This window comes from Pangasianodon hypophthalmus, chromosome 1 (genome assembly GCF_027358585.1).
Source record: "Pangasianodon hypophthalmus isolate fPanHyp1 chromosome 1, fPanHyp1.pri, whole genome shotgun sequence".
NCBI classification, from domain to species: Eukaryota; Metazoa; Chordata; class Actinopteri; order Siluriformes; family Pangasiidae; genus Pangasianodon; species Pangasianodon hypophthalmus.
In genome coordinates, this window is record NC_069710.1 from 850,832 (window position 1) to 871,892 (window position 21,061).

The window sequence follows — 21,061 nt, forward strand, 5'->3', positions numbered from 1 at the left end:
CGTGAGAGTGAGTGTGAGTGAGAGGGAGAGATTGGTGGTTAAAGGGGCAGCATTTTGCCTGAAGCCTTTTGATGGTGCCGATGTTCAGTGCAGCTCTGTGCCTGATTATCCAGCTGTCTCAGTCTATAAAGTGCCTTCACCATCTCCTTTCACTAGAGCACGTACGACCCACAGAATTGTCATGTTTAACTTACACAATGTTTGGGATTCCACAAGGTCAAAGATTCCTGGGGCTGACTCAGTGTGTAATACTTTTTTAGGAAAAGGCAAACAGACGAGCCGGAGACACGGCACATGAAGTTCAATAGGATAAATATCACCAATGAAGTTGAAAAGAATTATTTACACCCAGGATGTTCATGAGGTTCATTTTCACCAGTGAAGGAACTAAAGAAAATACAATACTGCACATTTACAGCCCAAGCAAACCTCAACCCAAAATAAACCTGCACTTTCTCTCACACTGTTTATTCGGCAGGTATAACGTGGAAATTTAAAAAAAAGACTAAAACTATTTACATAAAGTCAGCTTGGCTTGGGATGGCAAGCTTCATAGCATAATAAATAAAGTGATCTTTGAGCCAGGCTGCTAGTGTCACAGGCTGCTAACAACAGACCCCCCAGGATTGTCCTGAAGAGACAATAAACTGTGCACCAAACTGCCAGCATGTCTCATCACACAATACCCCACAATTCCAGGACTACTTGAGTGACAGGACCTTTTTAGATTGACAGGCCCTATGTCCTGCTGTATATCCGTCAGAGCCTTGTAAATTGTACGACCCCCACCCCCTCCTGTTCATTCTCTGTGAATTAATCCAGTGTCTTGGCAGTGTTTCATCACCATCACTTAGTGACAGCGACCTTCCTAAATATAAACCCTGCTTTTACCGTCCCACTCACGGTTCTGCGGGTTCCTACTACTGAAACAAAGCTGAAACAAAGAAATGACAGGTAACATACAGGAAAGTCACTCAGAATGTGAAATATAAGAATACATAATATTTTACAAAACTAGAAAAATAAATACTAGCCATAATAAAAGGTCTAAATTGACAGAAACCTGATCTAGGAAGTAGTGGTGTTATGGAGGTACTGCCCTCTACTGTGCGCAAAGTCACTAATCCATTAATAGATATTAACTTAAAGTTGCTGTTTGAACATAAAGGCCTGAGCACTTGAGAAAAGTACCACTATGCATCTATAGGACATTTGAAATGAATTTCCTACTCTAAATAGGTTAATGTGAGAATGTGACTACAATACTAAATCTACCAAAAATATATAAAACATTGGTGTAAGGGATTGCAGTGGAATATCCGTAAGGGTGTCTTGTGGATAAATGCAAACAGAAGGAATGAATGTGATGTAAGCGGTTGTAAGTCACGTCAGTGAGATGACAGCTTGTGGATGTGACAGCTGTGACAGTAATGATGATGGTAAAGCTGTCTTCCACAGGCTGTGTCTATTATCTGTGTTCAGAATGCAGGGCCTGAGACAGGCATGGACCCGGCGCTGGTGTTGTGGTTATAGCAGAACAGTTGTAAGGGAGTCCCGGCCATTAAGTAAAGCCTTGGATGGGTATTAAGACTTTATACTTTATATACTGTATAGTTCATGTGCATGTGGTATACTGTTACACTTAGCTTAGTTTTACCCAAGTTATTCATTTATATTATTGCTTTTGTATTTTCAAAACAGCCTTGTGTGTGTGATTATACACCGCCTAATTTCAGCAGAAAAATAAATACAAGGCAGAAGACTGATTAACAGGGAAAACCTAACTTTGATAAAGGTATCAAGAACAACAATTGTCAGCTGGCTGCAGTCCATACGCAGAACCAGCGAAGTACTTCAGAGGACTAAACCAAGTATCTGTAAAAGTACTTTAGAAGAGACAATCAACACATGGCGAAAACAGACATCGTTTAGCGACTTCTGTAGCAGATCCTCTGTTGCAGCTGAAGGCAGCTCATCAGACCAGACACTAGAAAGGGGTAGGTTTTCACAGATTTTGGCAGATTTTTCAGTTTATTTGCTCTGTCTGGTCTAATTAGTGAACCAACCAGAGTCATGTCAGAGGCCATGACACTAGTCAAAAGTGGTAAAGTGAAGCACTATGGAAAAAAAAAAACCACTTTGAATTGTCTTATTTATACCACAAACTAATTAATGGCTACGCATTAAAAGATAAATGTTGTCTCCAATTCGTAGTGTTAGTTGCTATCCGGACCTCTGTAAGCAAGGATTTTTTATGTAACAGGGCTTTTACAAATTTTAATAGAATACCCCCTGGAGCAAAAAAAATTACAACAGAGACATGCTACTTCTTTCATTCAATTTAATTTCACAAACCTCTCCCATCTGTATTCCAATTTACACTATTCACATGTAGCTGTACCCAGTAGTTACAATTCTCATCACATTAAATAACTAAACATTAAAAACAAACTAGCCAAAGCACTTCTCTTTTTAACTCATGATAAGAAATACAGCCATAAATCGTGTTTTTTCATGTTTGTGTTTGCTCTGGTGATCACGGAGACGCATAGCGCGGTCTGTCCTAAGGTGCGAGGTCAGACTGCTGAGTGAGCTTTTGATAAATAGTGACAGAATGCACCTTGGAGGGTGGTGAGGGCTTGTTTAGTTAAGCTTGGCAGCAGAGTGGTTTCTTGTAATCACACCCTTTTGCACAGGGCAGGTTCTAACCATGATGATGCTCTGGACAATCTAAACAGCAGTCAGTGATTGGGTTGGCACGGGTCTGGTCAGGCTGTGCTTCATCACACAATACCCTCCGGCAGGGAGCTGGGAGTCAGGCAGACGTCTCACATCACCTCTGTTTAACAGCTCTGATGCTCACAGCACCTCTGGAGCAGAAAGAAAAGACAGAACTGTGGTTAGAGAAGAAACTGTATTGGAGTAAAAATAGCATTTTACAAGTGCCAGAAAATATTCTGGGCACAGCACTTAAAAGTACCATAGCCTACTGGGTATGCTCCCTTCATTCCAAAACAGTTACTAATTAAATACTAAATAAAGCATAAGGAAATACAAGAACTTTCAAATTATAGCAAGATATTAGAAATTAATATCAACCAGCCCAGGCTTAACAAGAACACATAAAAACTGATATAGCAGTGCATACATCACATATAAATGTTGACTGCAACTGTAGAGCTGGTGTGACCTCTCCGTGTTTGCTTTGGGAATAATTTATGATCTATGCCTGTCTGCAGGGTAGCAGGTGGAGCTGTGTGCTGCAGGGGGTTATAGTAATGGCTGTCACTACTGGGGGCACATGGGGCATACTAAGAACCAAGCTCCCGTTTCCAGCTTTGCCGACAAGAAAGGAAAGATCGGGCTTCTTCGGCACCCCTCAAGGAATTCAGCACATGGCAGCTCCTGCAGTGAACGCCTGCCCGGCACCTCACCCCCTCACTCAGGCAAAGTGCCAAGCAACAGAGGAGTAAGCACATACACATCCACCTGCTGTGTTCACCCGAGATAGGCAAAGAAATGGGGTGGAGCAAGAAGATGACCCTGCAAAAATGCAGAGCAATGAGAGAGAAAAAACTGTGTGTATGTGTGTGTGTGTTTGTGTAAGGGAGGTGGCGTGCGGCTGCAGACCTGTAGACCAAGCCGAATGAGTGAAAACACTGCCCTATATGAAATGACCTGAAAGCATTTCACACTGATAATAATCAAATGAAGCGGTTAATTATGAACTAAAATCTCTTTGACTCACTCCAGTGAAGCCAGAGGTAGATAAATCAGTAGCCCAGATGCCAAGGACAAACAGATTTTGTACTGATAGTTTTTATTTGTACTTGTCCAGTGGACTATTAGGCGTAACAACAAGCAGGAATTTCGCAGTTGACATGTTGAGAGAAAATAATGACACCAGATTCAAAACCACAGTTCATAGCGAAACGTTCTCCAACAATGATGACTTTGTCGAGGTCAGAAACATACTGTGCTACATCATAAACTTCAGGAAAGGCTTAGGACAATGGCTGCACTGTCACCCCCTTCCCAGGAATTCATACAGTCATTTGCTTCCCTTAGTCCGTATTAATGCACTTACCTAGCTAACTAGCTGGCCTTATTTTACTACGTTAGCTTAGTTATCACTATTTAGCCTAGATAATTACATTTACAGGCAACCAACATATGCGACTGGGCACTAGGTTATAGTTAATACGTTACTTTGATGGAGGAAGACTACGGGTTTGACACTTTTCCAAGCGACAAACTTTTTTCAAAAACGTTCAGGTTGAAAAACACCACAAGGCAGAATGATGTGAAGAGTATAATCTTTTTTCCTCCATAAAGCAAATGGAGCAATTCTGTAAATTCACTGCAATCACTCTGATTATCATATATGAGATATAAGAGAGTCAAGACCATAAAATTGTCACAATGCATACACAAACAAGCCGCTGAAGAACATCTTAAAGCTTATTCAAACAAGCTTTTCTTCTGCATTAAAGCACATATAAATATTTCAATATTTCATTTTTGTTTCTTTCCTTCAGCTCATGTATAATGTTGCAGTACTTTAACGGGACTGATATCACCTCTGCGCTCACCTGCAACATGCTGAGGCTTCATGGGGCCTGCTTTTTTCAGAAAAGTGTTCCCACTATCAAAGGCCACGATTGGCTCATTTGGGATGTCAGTCTCTGACTTCTCCCGCCCACTGCCGTTAGCGCCACCGTGATTGGACAGCTGAATGATCTCTCCAAAACGGGATGCTTCACCACCTGATAGTCCATTCTCATGCTTAGGAGCTTGGATACCATTGATCACAAGGACTGAAGAACTGAAAACACAACACAAAGGAGTTGCACAGGTAGACAGCCTTTATCAAACCAGCACTTCCTCCTCCTGCATTTTTATTTATTGTTTTACAGCGCTATAAATTTGTGTGCCAGGTAATCACAGGGTTATCACAGGGTTAATGCACTAACGTAGTAACAGATCATTCACAGGGCGGACACTCTACATAATCTAAGACTAATAATAAACTGTTTTTTATTTAAAAAAAGAAAGATGTATAATTATTGATTATTGAAGTTTCTGTAAGGAGACTTTTGTTTAACATTTCTGGAAGGAGTCTCCAGTGTCCACTTCATAACAATCAGTACGTTTTCCACAAGAGAAGCGTCATGTTTCTCTGTAACATGACAAGCTGCTTTTTTTTTGTCGTATTAACTTCAAGAGAGATAAAAAAAAAAAAAAAAAAAAAAGAGAGAGGCTGATGAAGGAACATCTGCTATAACATTAGCCATAACAGGAAGTAACTTGTGTTCCACTCATTCCACAACCTTAAATGCAATTATGAACTGATAAAAGTATGACAGGTTCCTCTTTCATTATTAAAGAATATATTTATTGACAAATGTCTGTGGTACAAGAGGAATGCAACACTTCCAGACATGCAGTTATTGAAAAATTATTTTTAGGGCTTACATGATCGCCATGCAAAAAATAGCAATTAAATAATAAATAACACTAACTTTGAAACATAAATATGTGGTGTGTTACCAATGCCTAATTAGCGAGATAAAGATCTTGGCCTTTTATGATTACATGGGATCTAGATTATTCAATTCACTTATACATATTCTGTGGTTAGATTTTCAAATTTTAGAGTATTTAAAATGAGATAATTTAATCTAAAAAAGAAGATTAAATTAGAATCGGAAGAAGTATAACCCATAAGGATTTAATAAATAAGCCATTTGTGCAGTTGTTTCACGTTGTCAATCATGTAGAAATCACTTCACTGGGATAGTCCAAAAACACTCCACTGCGATTTCTTGTTTTATTACTCACATAAAAGTTTCAACAAAATTGTGTATTGTTATTCACCTCTCTTTCCTTCCACTTTGTGACTGACTGTCTTGTTCCAGCTCTGTGCTTGGAAGGTAGTCATCAGATGCTGTGAGAGAAAATACCATAGAATTACACTTCCCAAAAAGAACAGGTTGCTATAAGCATTTCCACCATCTGGATTCTTTTACGATATTCTGTGCTCGCTGTAGTTTCAGACCGATGACAGATATTAGTACACAACCGTAATTAAGTGTAACCATTCATTCAGTCTACTCCAAACACATGAACGCAGGCTAAGGCACAGATACTGTTGCTTGATTGATGAAGTCTGCTCTGGTTCATGGCAACACTCATGGGCAGCGTTTGCATATGGCTAGATACAAGCAGTGAGACAAACTGAAAAAAATATGAGCCCAGTGAGCAGTAAAGATGATGTAGTGTCAGATTCTGCACACATTAACAACTAGATGATCCCAAACCCATGATATGGACAGCGCTGAAAGGCTGAAAGGCTCCCGTCTAGGCAACTACATGGGTGTGCTACTTTGACAGATAGCAGGTTATTTTCCAAAGGGAAGTGTATCGATTAACAAAATAAAATCTTCTGCACTGGCTTTTACCTGGCAGTCATAACCGGTAATATAACAGGCTCAGACAGCCACACAAAGTAGCCTTCCCATACGAAAACTGCTTAAACAAGTGAAATATGACCACACGTAGTGTATACGTCCAGTCAAAATACTGTACCGCACCACAACCTAAGTGTTAGAGCACCACAAACCCACAGACAACTCTTAATGATTCAAGCAATGGAACACAGTGGCTGAATTTAAGAGGACACAAAAAATAAATACCCGTTGAAATGAACTGGCAGATGACAGAAACTACAGAAACTCTTCATACCAGCATCTGGTTATAGTTTTCTGTTCACAGCATTCTGACCAAAGGCTAAAGTGGGTTAGGATATGACTTCACTCTGGTATATGATACACTTCTATGAAATGCCGCCACTGGCATCACATCTGTACCAGGTAATGAGTTCCTCTCCTGCCCTGGCACTACTTCACAGAAGGAGCGCTGAAATCTCTGCCTTAGACTGGCAATGCAAGTTAGACAAATCTGTCGAGTAAACATGACCGAGAAGCACAATGGTGTGCAAGATGGTCGGTCCTTGCTCTACCCCAACTCACACAACAGAGAGACAGAGCAAAAATGTGGACCGTCTGGAGGCCCTGAGGACTGGTTCACAAACAACTGGAGTACACTACCAAACATTTGGAAGGAACTATTGAAAATTATTTTTTTATTAAAAAAAAAAATGCTATAAGATGCTATACACTGTATTAGGTTAAACAAGAAGGCAATAACCATGTGGTGCTGGTTATCTGCTAATGGATTTCTTCGATAAACTTTGAAAATGCCTCTTTCCAAAAATCTGGCATGCTTCTCTAAAAGTTGAGCTGCGTACATCATCATATACATCATATGCAGATACACTGCAGATACACTCTGTACACACAGCCTCCGTAGCTATAGAGGATGTGTTTAATGGAGGTTTGGCTTTTCAGGCAACACACGCCATGTGGCCAGTTCCCTCACAATAGCAACTCTTGTTCACAGTAATTTCATGTTGTGTAACAAAGAAAAAAGTGCTCTCACAGACCAGCCTGCCAAAGAAAAGAAAACTGTGCTGAAAGGGAAAAAACAACATTAGACAATGAAAAAAAAAGACACTTTTCAATTGTATTGGAGGAAAAAGCTTTTTTCAATAAGCAATAATGGCATTTTTGTTAAGCAAACACGTCACTCTTTTACCTTTATTGCTCTCTGATTCAGGTTTAGAACTTCCACCATTAACTTGGGGAGGAGGAGAAGATTTTACGTCCTTCTGTGCAGGGGGGAAAGGAAGTGGGAAGTGAATTACATTTTGACTTTTTGACTCCATGGCCACCTCATGCAGAGAAGCGGATCTGAATCAGACGTCTACCTTTTCTGGGGTGTCTGTTTTGCGTGTTCTTTTCATGATTTCCTCCAGGCGCTGGTGGGAAAAAAAAACACTCCGTTCAACCAAAATCATTAATAATCATTCACATACTCTTATAAGGTAGTTTCAAATTTACATGGATTTATAACAAGAACAAAAGTTATTACAAAATTAGCAATAATATTGGTCTTCTATACCAAATCACTATGCCAAGGCTAGTATAGAGCAATGTGGAGACACTTATATAAGGGTTAACAGCATTGGAGCCAGTGTGGAGTCTGTCTCTGGTAAACACTCTGAGTGTGTGTGTGTGTGTGTGTGTGTGTGTGTGTGTGCGTGCGTGGGTGTGTGTGTGTGGGTGTGTCTGTGGGGCACACTGGTCTCAAACTCCTGCTCGTACCCAGTAATTATGCAAAGCGATTTTTACAAAGGCACGTAAGTGCTATGTGACCAGTCAGTAGTGGATAAATGTGTCATGAGGCTAAATCACATACTTAAACATCAGTTTATGGTTAAAACACTCTTTGAAATGAGTGGCCTTCATCCTACCTTCTTCCTCTGCAGCCTCTCTTGCTCTTCCTTCTGGAAGTGCTTCTCTCTCTCCAGACGCTGCCTCTCCGCCTCCTCTCGGGCCTTGGCTTCGGCCTCCTCTTTCTGCAAAACACACAACTGTGACTGATGGAACAGATGTTGAGCTACTGCTGACTCACCCCAAAAACATATTGATTACTGCAAGAATTCTCACTTCTGTATACGTCTGCATGTGATGTAAAGTGTCTTGTGTAGTTAATATTGAATTTTTATTATATTTTTTATTTTTTACTGCATTGGACACAAGATGGTGCCAGTGTCGAAAAACTACTGGCACGGCTGAGACTCTCTGACACAGCTCCACTCAGAGAAGAAAGGCAAGAGGAATGCTTCGGTCAGGGTTTTCCTGTGTGTGGTCCTGGTGCTACTTAAACTTAGCTTAGACAGCACAACAGGCAAACGAAGATCATGTGAAATAATCAGTGTTTTCACTGAGATGTTCTCCGTTATTCTAGTTCAGTGTGTGGGTGTGACAGAGAAAGAAAGAGAGAGAGAGAGAGAGAGTGTGTAACAATGAATGAATGAATGAATGATAAGAGAGAGAGAGATTAAAGAAATGAATGAATCATGTCTCAGAATAAATATCCAGGATATGATTTACCCTTGATACCCACTATCAAGTTACAAAGCAACATACAGCCATTCATTTTTATTCATTTCATATGCACACAACACAGAGTTGTGATGATTTCGGCAACAGCTGAACAAACAATCCATTATTCTACATAGATTATTTTAACAGTTTAATATGACATGGTACTTTAAACCATTAAACCATTCAGGCTCTGGGACAGTGGAAAACCATGAGGCTTCAGCTCCATGACTCAGAGAGATGACTCTAACCTGTCTCTGGAGGCGCTCGTTCTCTTCTTGCTCAGCTCTGGCTTTCTCCTGAGCCTCCTTCTCCTGCTGCAGACGCTCAGCTTCCTCTCTCAGCCTCTGCTGCTCTGCCATGAGCCGTGCCTCCTCCTCCCTGCGCCTCGTCTCCTCTGCCTCCTGCGCCATCCGCTCCTCCCTACACATGCACCTGATCATCAGTACTACCATACTCGGATCATAAGTGAAATAAAAGTCTCCTTAAACACCTAGTAATGGAAAACCCAAGGTGGAATCATACATACAAACACAGTGGGGATTTTAAAGTGGAATAACTAGAGGGCACACAATATGCCACTCAGCTGATGGGTCTGAAATAGCTGAGCAGTCATCAGTGGGCTAGCGCCAGTCCTGATTGGTACTGTCATTCCTGCCAAAGGTCTTCCCAGCGTATAAACACCATCACGCAGGACTGAGCTGCTTGCTTTTAATGGTGACAACTCCTCACCAAATGCAATTACATTGTACACATAGAGATGGACGACCAGAGCATGTGTGTGACATGCAGGCTTCTCAGTTGTCCTGGAAATGTTACTGCATGAAATGCCAAACTCCTGATGCAAACTGCTTGCCATTGCTGCAATGTTAAAAATTTTGGAAGAATACTTTTCTCTAACTCAAGCTGTGAAGCTGACCTCTCTTTTTCTTCCTGCTCCCTCCGTTCCTGCTCCTCCCTCTCCCTCTGTTCTCGGGCCTGTCGTCTCTTCTCAGCCAGAATGCGGGCGGCTTCCTCTGGATCAGTTGTTCCAGCCATGGGCTTGGCAGGGGAGGGAGCTGGAGAAGCTAGCGGAATGCTGGAATTGGGCAAGGACTGTTCAGGAACGGAGGAGGGACAGATCGCTGTGGTTGGTGTATTTGCACGAGGGGGCGTGCCAGGGGTGGATAGCACGACAACTGAAGGGATGGGAGATGAGACTATATGACAGAGAGAACAAAGACAGAGAAAGAACGCAAGAAAGACAATGGTCATTATTCATCATTATTCATACTTACTTTGCTGCCTGTGTCATTATTACATGAATAAAAGTAGAAAATAAACTATTGGCAATAGAATGGTAATTAATGTTAGCACACTACAAGAGCACACGATGAGATTTGTACTATCCTGACCGAAGCTGAAATTGTTGGAGGCCCCAGATGAAGACAGATTCAGTCTTTGTTCAGCAAGGAATAATACACTACACGCTTTCAGGTTATGCTCACAAATTAGAGTCAGGATATTATATATGATATGATAGACAGTATGACAGACAGATCAAACTGGCGATGCCTTAACCTCAGTAACCCATGGTGTGCAACCACTAGATAATGTTGAATTGTAAATGTACAGGTTTGTAAATGTACGTATGAACTGTTAGTGTTTGAAATTGTATTTTAGAATTTACACCTTCATAATGATTTAAGACTAGCCTAAAATCAAAACACGTTTTGCAATCATTAGTAGAAGCAAAATGACGTCAAAATCAGCCTAATTATCCTCTAGTGTGGCCCAGGCACATTATCATTTCTTTTATTTTTCGCTCCTTCCTTCTATATCAGTCTTTGGTGGTTGTAGCCTATCTTTCTTTATAAATCTGATGATAAATTGGGGAAGGTCACGTGCTTGCAGTGTGTAGATGAGAGACTGAGTGGACTTAACGTAACCCATTCATCATTTGTGCTCAAAACAAAAAAAACCCCATGAAAGTCAGTGAAAGCTGAATAAATGCACTCTAAATGATAATGGACAAAGTGTGAGACTCGGTCATTAAATCATCTATCAAATGTCAACACTTTTTAACTTATAGATCCTATCTGGCACGTATTAAGTACAAAAATTGACCTATAATATCACACTATTAAAGGGAAGAGAAGATCCTCAGGCAGAGCCGTAATGCTGATGCTGGAAAGTTGGAATCTGAGTGGGCTAGTGAACGGCGCTGTGATTAATATGCAGTGACTCAGAAGCTGCAGAAAGCACAGTCATTCTCTTAATACGCCTATATAATATAATTACCAACAGTGTAATCTGCTCTCCGGGTAAACTACTGTAGCTTCAGGGCATTTGTGCAATACAAGATACTTTTCAGACACCTTTCTTCACTTTTCCCACACTAAAACAAGTGAAAAACAGAAGCTGAGAAACTGAATCCTGTAAATGAACACACTGACATTCAGCTACAACATCTATATGAAATATACTAAAAAAAAAAAAAAAAAGTAATGTGCCCTGTTAGACCCTGGTGTAACTGTAAGACTCACTGTGGCGCTCTTGGGCTTGCTCTGCAGCAGCGGGTGTTTTGGTGTGTGCCTCCACGCGGAGTGGCGTTCGTGCCCTCTTAGGTCGAGATTTTGGGGTGTTGGGGCTGACAAGGGATGATGGGGGTCTGGGCGAGGAAGCCCGCTGCTTTATCAGTGCACTGGGACTGAAAAAATAACAGTCAACATCCCATAATAATAGAGCCATTCTTCATGTGAATTAGAAATCAGTAAATAATGGTCAGGTGTGGGTTACCTGGGCTCACATCTGGTTGGCATTGCTGGTAATGACTGTCTCTTCTTCAGCACCTTCTCTTTGGTGATGGCACTCTTTTCCTTTTCGTTCTCCCGCTCCTTGTCCTTCTTCTCCTTCTTATTCTTATCCATCTGTGAAGAAACCCCAGAGAGTTTTAGCAAAGAAACCACTGTTGTAAACACCGTATCACAGAACGAGCTGTGGAGCTAGTGTTAGTCTGTGTAGCGTACAGGAGTGGAGTCCCGTCTGCGGGGGCGCTGGGTGATGTCGGGGGTGCTGGTCGTGACCCTCCAGCGCTCAGAGCATCGATGGGGCCGGTGAGAACACACTGCGAGCGGACTCGCCGAGGCTGAACGAGGGCACAGTGGAGATTCTGTGGGATAGAAGTTCGACATTTCCACAGAGACATATAGTTAAACATTGTGACTTCTTCTGAACTCTACAAACTCTGTGCATACAAAACCATTTCTGCTTATGCTGACCATGAAATTCTGTGTATTTATCATGTTGAATCTGTGGAATCTGAGTTCTGTGAATAAACCTCACGCAGAGGGATCCTAACTAGCTCCGAGTCTCCACTGTTACAATGCTGTTTTTCTTTCTTTTTTTAATAAAATCCTCTTTAAGAATTCTTACAGAAATACTTAGCTTTGCACAGAAAATGAAAATTGTCACTGAACACCACACATTACACTACAAGTGAAAATGTAAAAATATGTCATATACCGATTTAACACTAATTATTAAGTTTCAGCTTCTGACTGAGGTTCACTGATCATGATATTAGTGAACATCAGTCAGAAGCTGATACTTAATAATCCTAGTTTTTAGTAAATATCAGTTCATTACTCACGCGAATCTTTGCCGCTGCTCTGCACGCTGACGGCACTGCGACTTCGTGCCAGGAAGGACAGGGTGGGTGTCATTAGGCGGTCCACAATGCTACTCTCCCAAGGACTTAACTCCAATCTACGGGCTGCAGAAAAGCAGAATATATATGATAAATATATTTACCAACAATGATATACAGTATGAAAATGAAAATAAATAAACTACTCTAAATAACAGTATACGGTAAAAAACTAAATCTAATGAATATCTGGTGTGACTCCCATTCGCTTTTAAAGCTACGTCAGTTCTCTTGGGTACAGTGTGACAGGAGAATTGGCTGGAAAGTTTTTCCCAAGTTTCTCGGAGAATCTGCCACAGTTCTTCTGGAGACGTTGTTTCTTTTTCTGCAGGCAATCCCTGACAGCCTCCATTACGATTTAATCTGAAACGTGGTCTATTACTTCACACCTTGCTTTCTTAAATCACATGTAAAACATTCTCTGTAATATATAATCTTTCAAAAAAATGAAAATGTTTGGACTTTCTCAGAGTACTCCCCATTCTTCCCACCCCTCAGGCAGTGGATGTGCAACCACAACTTAGCCCTAGGTGTGATTGAGTATGCGAATGAAAACGTACCTTTAAATAATAACTTTTCCTAATGCTGGGTTAATGTAATGTGTCTGCATCCATGCTGAGTACACTCTTAGAAAAATAGGGTTTGCCACGGGTTCTTTGGATAATTCATGGTTCTCCCTTTCCAAAACCTTTCTAAAGAGGTTCTGGTTGGAATCTTTTGAAAGGGAAACTCTCCAATGAAACTTTTAAGAGTTGCCCAGACAATTTTATAGCAACCTTTTTTTCTAAGAGCGTAATGAGGAGAAAGAAGCACATAAAACCGTTTCACAAAAGATGAATGAGTTGCCTTTTCCAATAACCAGTTTACAAGCATTAACAAATTCTTCTTATTCTTAACATGTTGTGATTTTGGACACAATTATGCAAGCAGACAAAGCATTCTCTCAATGGATTAATCACTGGATCTGGAGCACAAGAACACTCTGACACAGGCTCACTCATGAAATCTGGCCCATGATGCACAAAAGAAAGAAAAAAAGAGATAGAAACACCCGCCACCAAAAAGGAACTATTCAGAAAATGAAACCCTAATGTGACATCCTTCAGAGGAACGTGGAAGAACAGAACATGAAGAGACGGGATAGCAAAATTCGTACATTCGCATTGGTGTATGAATGCATATGTCAGGATTTATGAAACGCAAGACCAAAATCAGGTGGACAGGTTGGGCAAGGGGAATGATTCTGTGATTGCCAGGAGAAGGTAGGTGATTGGACGTCAAAAAATAAATAAATAAATAAAATTAATGAGGAAAATGAAAATCATAAAATGTGAGGGGAGGAGCCAGAGACGATGAGGGGAAGAGACCAAGTCCAGGCAGGCGGTTGTCTTACTTCTGCTGGGGGAGTTCCAGAGGGTGGCGGAGGATTTGGAGAGACGCTTGTTTAGAACAGAGTCCACGTGTTTGGGAAGGTTGACTGCAGAAATTGAGCATCGGCCTGTAAAACCCAGAGCATACCGAACACACACACATTGATGGACACTGCATAGGCTGGAAGTGCTGAACATCAGCTACAGCGTGCCATGGATCAAACATTACAAACAAAGACGATACTCAAATTATAAGAGGTTTATAAAGTCTGCTACAAAACTTCTAAAATCTTCTCAAATCTAAATTGCTCTCAATGTCATTTTATACAGTGCATACACAAACACAGGAACCGGCAAGGCAGAGATCTGATCTGAGAAAAAACAGGATTTGTGCAATAAGCCATTTAATGTGAACATACACTTAGATTCTAGAGTAAGGAAGGGAAAAAATATGTTCAAATACTTAGTGAGAATTTCCTTGGAGTAAATAGGATTGAAGGATATGAGGAGATTCTGCAGCCTCAGTATGCAGTACCAAGCTCCACTGCAGTGATTTAGCATAATCACCACATTGCTCTGAGGGACTCTATTACTGTTCATCTTAATTCAGCAGCACTGACTGCAGCTTAAAGCAGAAAAATCGCTCCTGAATGACATGCAAATAAGTCTTTATCTTCACTGGCTTCAGATTTCTTTTCAAAGTTCTTTTGAAGAACATTTGGTCTAGTTTCAGTTTGGTTCACTCACGATTCCATTCGACTAGCTGCTGACAGGGTGGCGGTGTGATTTATCTTCCCGTGCTTCATCTCTACCTAAAGATGCAGCAGTGATTTAGTTCTGTCCAACTCTGTCATCATCCTACACTCTGCTCAAACAGAAACGGTTCCAAATTTCATGCTCATAACACCATCAATATCATCGTGTTCTTCATGTCATAGACAGCTAACTAGCCTAGCTACAGGAATAACTAAAATACACACCACAAATATTTCTAAATAAACACAATTCATGTGTTCCAGGGTAGAGCTGAACCTTAAACTCTGTGGCGCAGAGGGGTCCAATCTCATCCCCAAAGGACTGCAACAAGAGCCGCATCAGATACGTGACTGAAAACCAAGAGCAAGTGTTTAAACAGGCGGTAACGTGCGGTAATTAAAACCTGCAGCCAATCCGGCTCTCTGTGGATAAGACACCACTGCTCTGGGGTCTGAACTAAGCAACTCTGATGGGTCTTTGTGCTGTTTGTGCTGTGGTTCTTTGAGTTATGGCTCAGCGGTTAAGGAAAGCTGTGCGTTAAAGTTATAGCAATGACAAGATGACACTGTTGAGCCCTTTAGCAAGAGCCTCAACCCCATCAGCTCAACTGCAGCAGTGCTCCTTACCTTTATCATCAGCACAAAATATATACGTTCATATTAGCTTTACTGTTCTTAATCACATGAGTGGATGTATTTCACAATTAGACATGCACAAAACACAAAGATACACAGCACAGGTCTGCAAATATTCAACAGACAGGAAACCAGAAGACTGTTTCTGCAGGAGAATGTGGCCTGCAACCTTCTGAAATAGTACACTTCCCGTAACGGAGGTTAATTACGCTTCAACCAGCAAGATTTTATCCTGATGCTTTCCTCATAGTTAATGTTACCAATAGAGTTACAGGGTGATTAGAAAGGTTGAGGACTTTGCACTTCTAAATGTGCAATTTTTGAGTGATCTGAGGTTTAATTTATATACAATCCCTTCCAAAAGTATTGGAAAGGGAAAGCCAATTCGCCTGTTTTTCTAAACACTGAAGACATTTGGGATTGAGATCAAAAGATGAAGAAGAATCCATAGATCAGAATGTCAGCTTTCATTTCCTGATGTTTACATCTACATGTGTTAAAAAACTTGGAACTTGGCACGTTTGGTGGAAGACCACCCAATTTTCTAGGGTTGAGCAAAAGTATTGGAACAGACAGATAGTCTTAAAGTAAATATATATAAATTAAATGTGTGTATGTGTATATACACACACATATATATATATATATATATATATATATATATATATATATATATATATATATATACATATATATATACATTTCCTCGTTAACCCATTTTCAAAATAACTATATTATTTGCAAAAGGCAACTTTCAAAATTCTACAGAGAACAGTTTAAAACATCACAAAACTATAACTTAAAAAAAGATGACTGATCATCTAAATTTGCAGTTTCTTCTCTACAGAAAGAAGATAAATTTGTTTTCATTTGAGATAAATTTGTTATTTTTCCATATGAATATCCAACAACAGCACTGTCGGGTGCACGTCCTTGTGGTTGGCCTTGAATCAGATTTATCCAATGCTAAAGAAGAATTAAGTGACATCTTGAGGCAGATTCAATTTAAGAAACCGGTGGAGTCTAAAAAGTACAATTTAATCAACAAGCTCTGTGCTTCTCAGGCCATGCATGGATGATGCTGGCCAATTAAATAGTGTGGGTCTATGCTATAAAAGACAAAAGTAGTGAAGTAGACCAAACAGATAGTTAAATCAGAAGCTCTGGAGCTCTTCTGTGGATGTGCTTCACTCAGCAACATCAGAAAAACATCTAATTATATGTTATAGAGCACAGCTACAACAGAAGGAGTTTTATCCAACTGTGCTTTTGATTTTTTTGGTCCGAAATATCTTCAGACGTGGCTCTGTGATACTCACTCTGACTCTGGCTGGAGCTGGCACTCAGGCCTCCAGCCCATGACCATCTCTGCTGGCGAATCTCAGCCCACGTCTTCTTTGTAGACTTCTGGATGGCAGCTTCATAACGCTCCTGTGCACAAACACACACATTTCACATCACTCATTCATATGGTGCCTGTGGAATATCAAACAACTGCACTGGAGTTAAATTCCTAAACAGTTATATCCCTTTTACTTCATATTTCTGTCTGTGAGTCATTTCCAGGTCCTAAACATCCTAAACATCCAGTCCTGTAGATGTTTCAGAATGGTTACTCTTGGATCTCAGAAGAGCAGACCTCACCTTGTTCTTCTCCAGTTTCTGCTTCTGTCTCTCCTCCAGAGCAGCTCTACGCTTCTCAGCTTTCAGCCTCTGATCCTCCAGCTTTCTCCTGCGCTCCTGTAACTGCTGCTCCCGTAACTGCCGCGCCCGTTCCTCCTTCTCCAACCACTCCGACTTCTTAGCAGCTTCACAGGAAGACATGGACAGAAAGAAACACAGTGAGTGTTTCACGCTGTTATAAAGACTGACAGTTCTGTTTTTGGACAACTATCTGGGCTTGAACGTGTACTTTAAACTGTCTTGAATACCAGTGTATTTTACAAAGTGATCTCTTCCTCACCGTCTAAGCAACATCAAAATCTCTTAGCCTAACGTGCTGCATTAAAACATCAGGAGGATCTGGTCATTTAGGTGCTTGTTTACTCCCTTTTCATGTCAAGATCAGACTAATGCATCTCGCTCCAGTCAGGTCTTCCCCTGCGTACCATCCGATCACTGAAACTGATCCAGAGCGCAGCTGCAGGACGTCAGCCATCGCTGCGTTCCCTCCACTGGCTTCCTGTAGCTGCCTGCATCAGATTTAAAACACTGACACCTGCCTACAAAGTCAAAAACAGACCAGCCCTCACCTACCTGAAGGCACTCATCACACCCTGCTCCGCACCACTCTCGCTTCGAGCCTGTAGGATGGCTCGACTACCAGGAAAACCTGCGTCAGTGCTCCTCTTTGTCTTGGCACCTACGTGGTGAAATGAACTTCCCCTGGCTGTGTGAACAGCTGAGTCACTGTCTGTCTTCAAATACAGACTAAAGACCTACCTCTTTACCAAACACTTTACTAAATAGCACTAATTAAAACAATTTTGTGCTGTTTTTCTTTTTTTTCTTGCTTTACCAACTCATTATACTCACTCCTCTCTAACAACTAGACATTATTCTTAGCTCCTGACCCATGAGGCTTTGTTTTTAATGGCACGAGATCATCCACATCCTCTGACCTATATCAGATGTGAATGTTGTGCCTCTAAACACTAGCGCAAAGCATTAGCCAAACCAAATACACACAAAGAACTCTAATGATAGAAAATGTCCAAAGCAGCTAGTTTATTTTCCACAGCTGCAAGTACAAACACTTGGCTTTATGTATGAGGCTTCACAAGGCTTTACAAGACGTGTTAAACTCAAAACCCACGGGACAGATATGGCCTGTTTCATCATCTCATTCGGCCCACACGAACTTGCAAAAAAAGGAATACTGAAACAGTCTGTATTAACTAATACTCATCTCAAACTATCTAGAATTTACATCAGACCCATACGGTACTCTGTATAGCCAACATGAGCTCACATCTCACAGCTCTGAAACACTAGCTAAAGTCTGCTACATTTCATATCAATGATTGACTCCAAATCACATAATGCATCACATACAGAGATCTACAGATATGTTTAAAAAGAAAAAAGAATAGATGTGGGAGTGTAAGAACGTTTATGTTCTTAGTACAAGATTTAAATCTTTTTCTTGCTGTTAGATATTTTCAGTATTTGATATACAGATATAAGGGGTTGCACAACTATTTGTTTTTTTCCTGCCAAGCCAGTCTGGGTACGAGACGCTTTTCCAAAACTAAGATTGATCAGTAAATTATAGTGAACTTCACACTGATGCAAAACCAAACCAAAACTCTGAAATCTAATATGTTTTTCTGTGGAAAAGAATCCGAAAATGCTGCACGCGTGTATCTTCTGGTTTTGTCCCTAAAATTCTCTTACAATATACTGTATATCTTTATATAATCTGTATCTATACATCATTACTGACTCAAGGAACCTGCTCAGATTATGGGCTTCTTCTTAATTCTTCTTCATTTGTGTATAAAACACACCCAGCCCTCAACTCAAACTGTAACGTCTGCACAGAGAAGTACATTCACCATTTGCATTTGTTAATGTTACGATTAAAAATGTCCTGAGAGATGTTAAAAAAATGTGTTTGAATATTAATCAGTGTACAATTTTAGAATTTATAGAACAAACATCACCACTAGTGCAACACAATTTTATCATATAAACCACAGAAAGAGAAAGAAAGGCAAAAATATTCCTGTGATGGAAGAATTAAAAAAAAAAGGTCAACTCCTAAGAAAATTAATGCCTTATTAGTCAGGTAAAGGTTGCTTAGCCCAGAGATAAATTATTAGTAATGATATGAAAACCTATTTCCCCATTACTGTTAAGATGACCAGTAATTCTGGATTTTGCAGAAGAGAAGAGGAACAGAGGAAATGATCAGAGTGCCTAGAGATTAAGAGAATGTTAGACAGATGACTATCTGAAGAAACCAAAAAGGGAGAAAGTAGATCAGGGTTTTGATTGTGGACCAAACACTAATGACCTCCACCACTATGGACTATAGGGAAGGACTTACCTTGAAACTCGCCACGTTGTTCTGGAGAGTGAGAGAGAAGACAAGAGCACCTGTCAATCATGCAAAGCAGTGCAGTGCTGCTATGTGTACAGCCATGTGTGAGCAACAGAGCAAACACACACACACACACACACACACACACACACACACACACACACACACTCTCGGATACACACTCCGGACATGCGCACACAGTCTTGGGGGTTTTATATATGAAGGGATTTTTGGTGTGTGAAAAAGTGATGAAGGATGAGACATTTTTAAAAAAAAGTGCATAGCAGGTTTAGTGTTATTGTCTTATATACTGAGAAAGGACAGTTGTGCAGTCTTTCCTGAGGTAAACTGGACATGCTGAATGAAACAAGTAAAACCAGCTAAATGGGAGTTATTAGTAAAAAAGATGAAATCATTCACATGACTTTTTAAATGTTGCATGACTCCGTAGGCTGTTCTTGCACAACCAGCAGGAGGCACTGTCTTCCTGAAAACCACAGCTCACTTACCAAGATATTTAGCCTTCTCTTCTCTCCTTTCCTTCGCCAGTTTTTGCCTGTCCTCCAGCTTCACTGCATCTAGAGAAGGACAGAGGGAGAGACCAAGAGAGAGAGAGGAAGTGAGAGAGAGTGATGAGAGGAGGCATTGTGCAGACGAGTCCAGACTCACATCTGCAGTGCTATAAAGCATTGAAAATCAGCACAGGAGCTGGCAGCAGTGACGGACTCCACTCTCAGCACTGCGTCATTCACACCACATTTCCACAGACGAGCTTAGCACAAGCACAAGAAGGAATAAAACACAACGGGGCATGCTGTTACAGGAAAATAATCAGTGACGGAGTGATGTGATGCCATCCTGAAGTTCATTATTTTCCTACAACAGCAAATCCCAAAGGGTTTTTATTCCGTTTATACCTCAAAAATTTGCCAATGATTACAATTATTTTTATTCATTAAAGAACATCATACTTTTATCCGTTTATAATTACATTTAATGTCGTGGAACGTCTGAGAAACAAGCTTGTTCTTGTTATCACTTATGCTACAGCTGTCGTTCCATCACCAGCCTCTCTTTCCTGTCTCTCATGAAGTTAAAAAGATAAATACAGCTTTTCATGTGAATGAAAAACAGGAAAACGCAAAGTCCTCTGTTCCAAAGACTCTCCCATTTACTGAATTTTACAAAGCACTGACACCCGAGACTCCTTCTCTCAAATGTTACATAAACATCTCCAGAAAATATCACCATATCAGTGATTACATGATAATCCATTTACTAACAAGCTTAGTTTATGCAGAGCGTGTACCATACATGTCCCTGAACTAGCTGTTACTATAGAAACGATAGCATATTAGAACGAGTGCATTAATATAAACCTATGATTTGCCTTGCAGTCAACACCTCCGTCAACGCCGTGCTGAGATTTAAAGTACAAGACACCTCTTTGCATTTCTTTTATACGACACCATTATAAAGCTTAGCATCTGTCAATACATGATCCTGACATCGCCATAGTAACCAAGTAATCTTCTGCTTTCAGAAGATGTGACAGGATG

At 40.6% G+C, this 21,061-nt stretch overlaps 1 protein-coding gene across 5 annotated transcripts in view; it reads right to left on the minus strand.

Annotated features, from left to right (window-relative positions):
* Positions 1-2,324: 2,324 nt before the first annotated feature.
* map7d1a (MAP7 domain containing 1a) overlaps positions 2,325-21,061 on the minus strand; it is a 42,365-nt gene continuing 23,628 nt past the window's right edge. For 2 of the 5 annotated variants that reach the window (XM_053233676.1, XM_053233681.1), the window contains exons 3-19: positions 20,012-20,080; positions 19,509-19,529; positions 17,102-17,265; positions 16,777-16,888; positions 14,090-14,194; positions 12,640-12,762; positions 12,017-12,159; positions 11,787-11,917; positions 11,534-11,697; positions 9,928-10,207; positions 9,260-9,431; positions 8,375-8,479; positions 7,829-7,879; positions 7,657-7,729; positions 5,878-5,947; positions 4,593-4,825; positions 2,325-2,870 (exon numbers count right to left, since the gene is read on the minus strand). In XM_053233676.1, coding sequence (XP_053089651.1) covers positions 2,860-2,870; positions 4,593-4,825; positions 5,878-5,947; positions 7,657-7,729; positions 7,829-7,879; positions 8,375-8,479; positions 9,260-9,431; positions 9,928-10,207; positions 11,534-11,697; positions 11,787-11,917; positions 12,017-12,159; positions 12,640-12,762; positions 14,090-14,194; positions 16,777-16,888; positions 17,102-17,265; positions 19,509-19,529; positions 20,012-20,080 — 2,027 coding nt within the window. In that variant the 3' untranslated portion in view covers positions 2,325-2,859. The remainder of the gene's footprint in view (positions 2,871-4,592; positions 4,826-5,877; positions 5,948-7,656; positions 7,730-7,828; positions 7,880-8,374; positions 8,480-9,259; positions 9,432-9,927; positions 10,208-11,533; positions 11,698-11,786; positions 11,918-12,016; positions 12,160-12,639; positions 12,763-14,089; positions 14,195-16,776; positions 16,889-17,101; positions 17,266-19,508; positions 19,530-20,011; positions 20,081-21,061) is intronic. The other 3 variants (XM_053233678.1, XM_053233683.1, XM_053233685.1) reach the window with 3 other exon arrangements.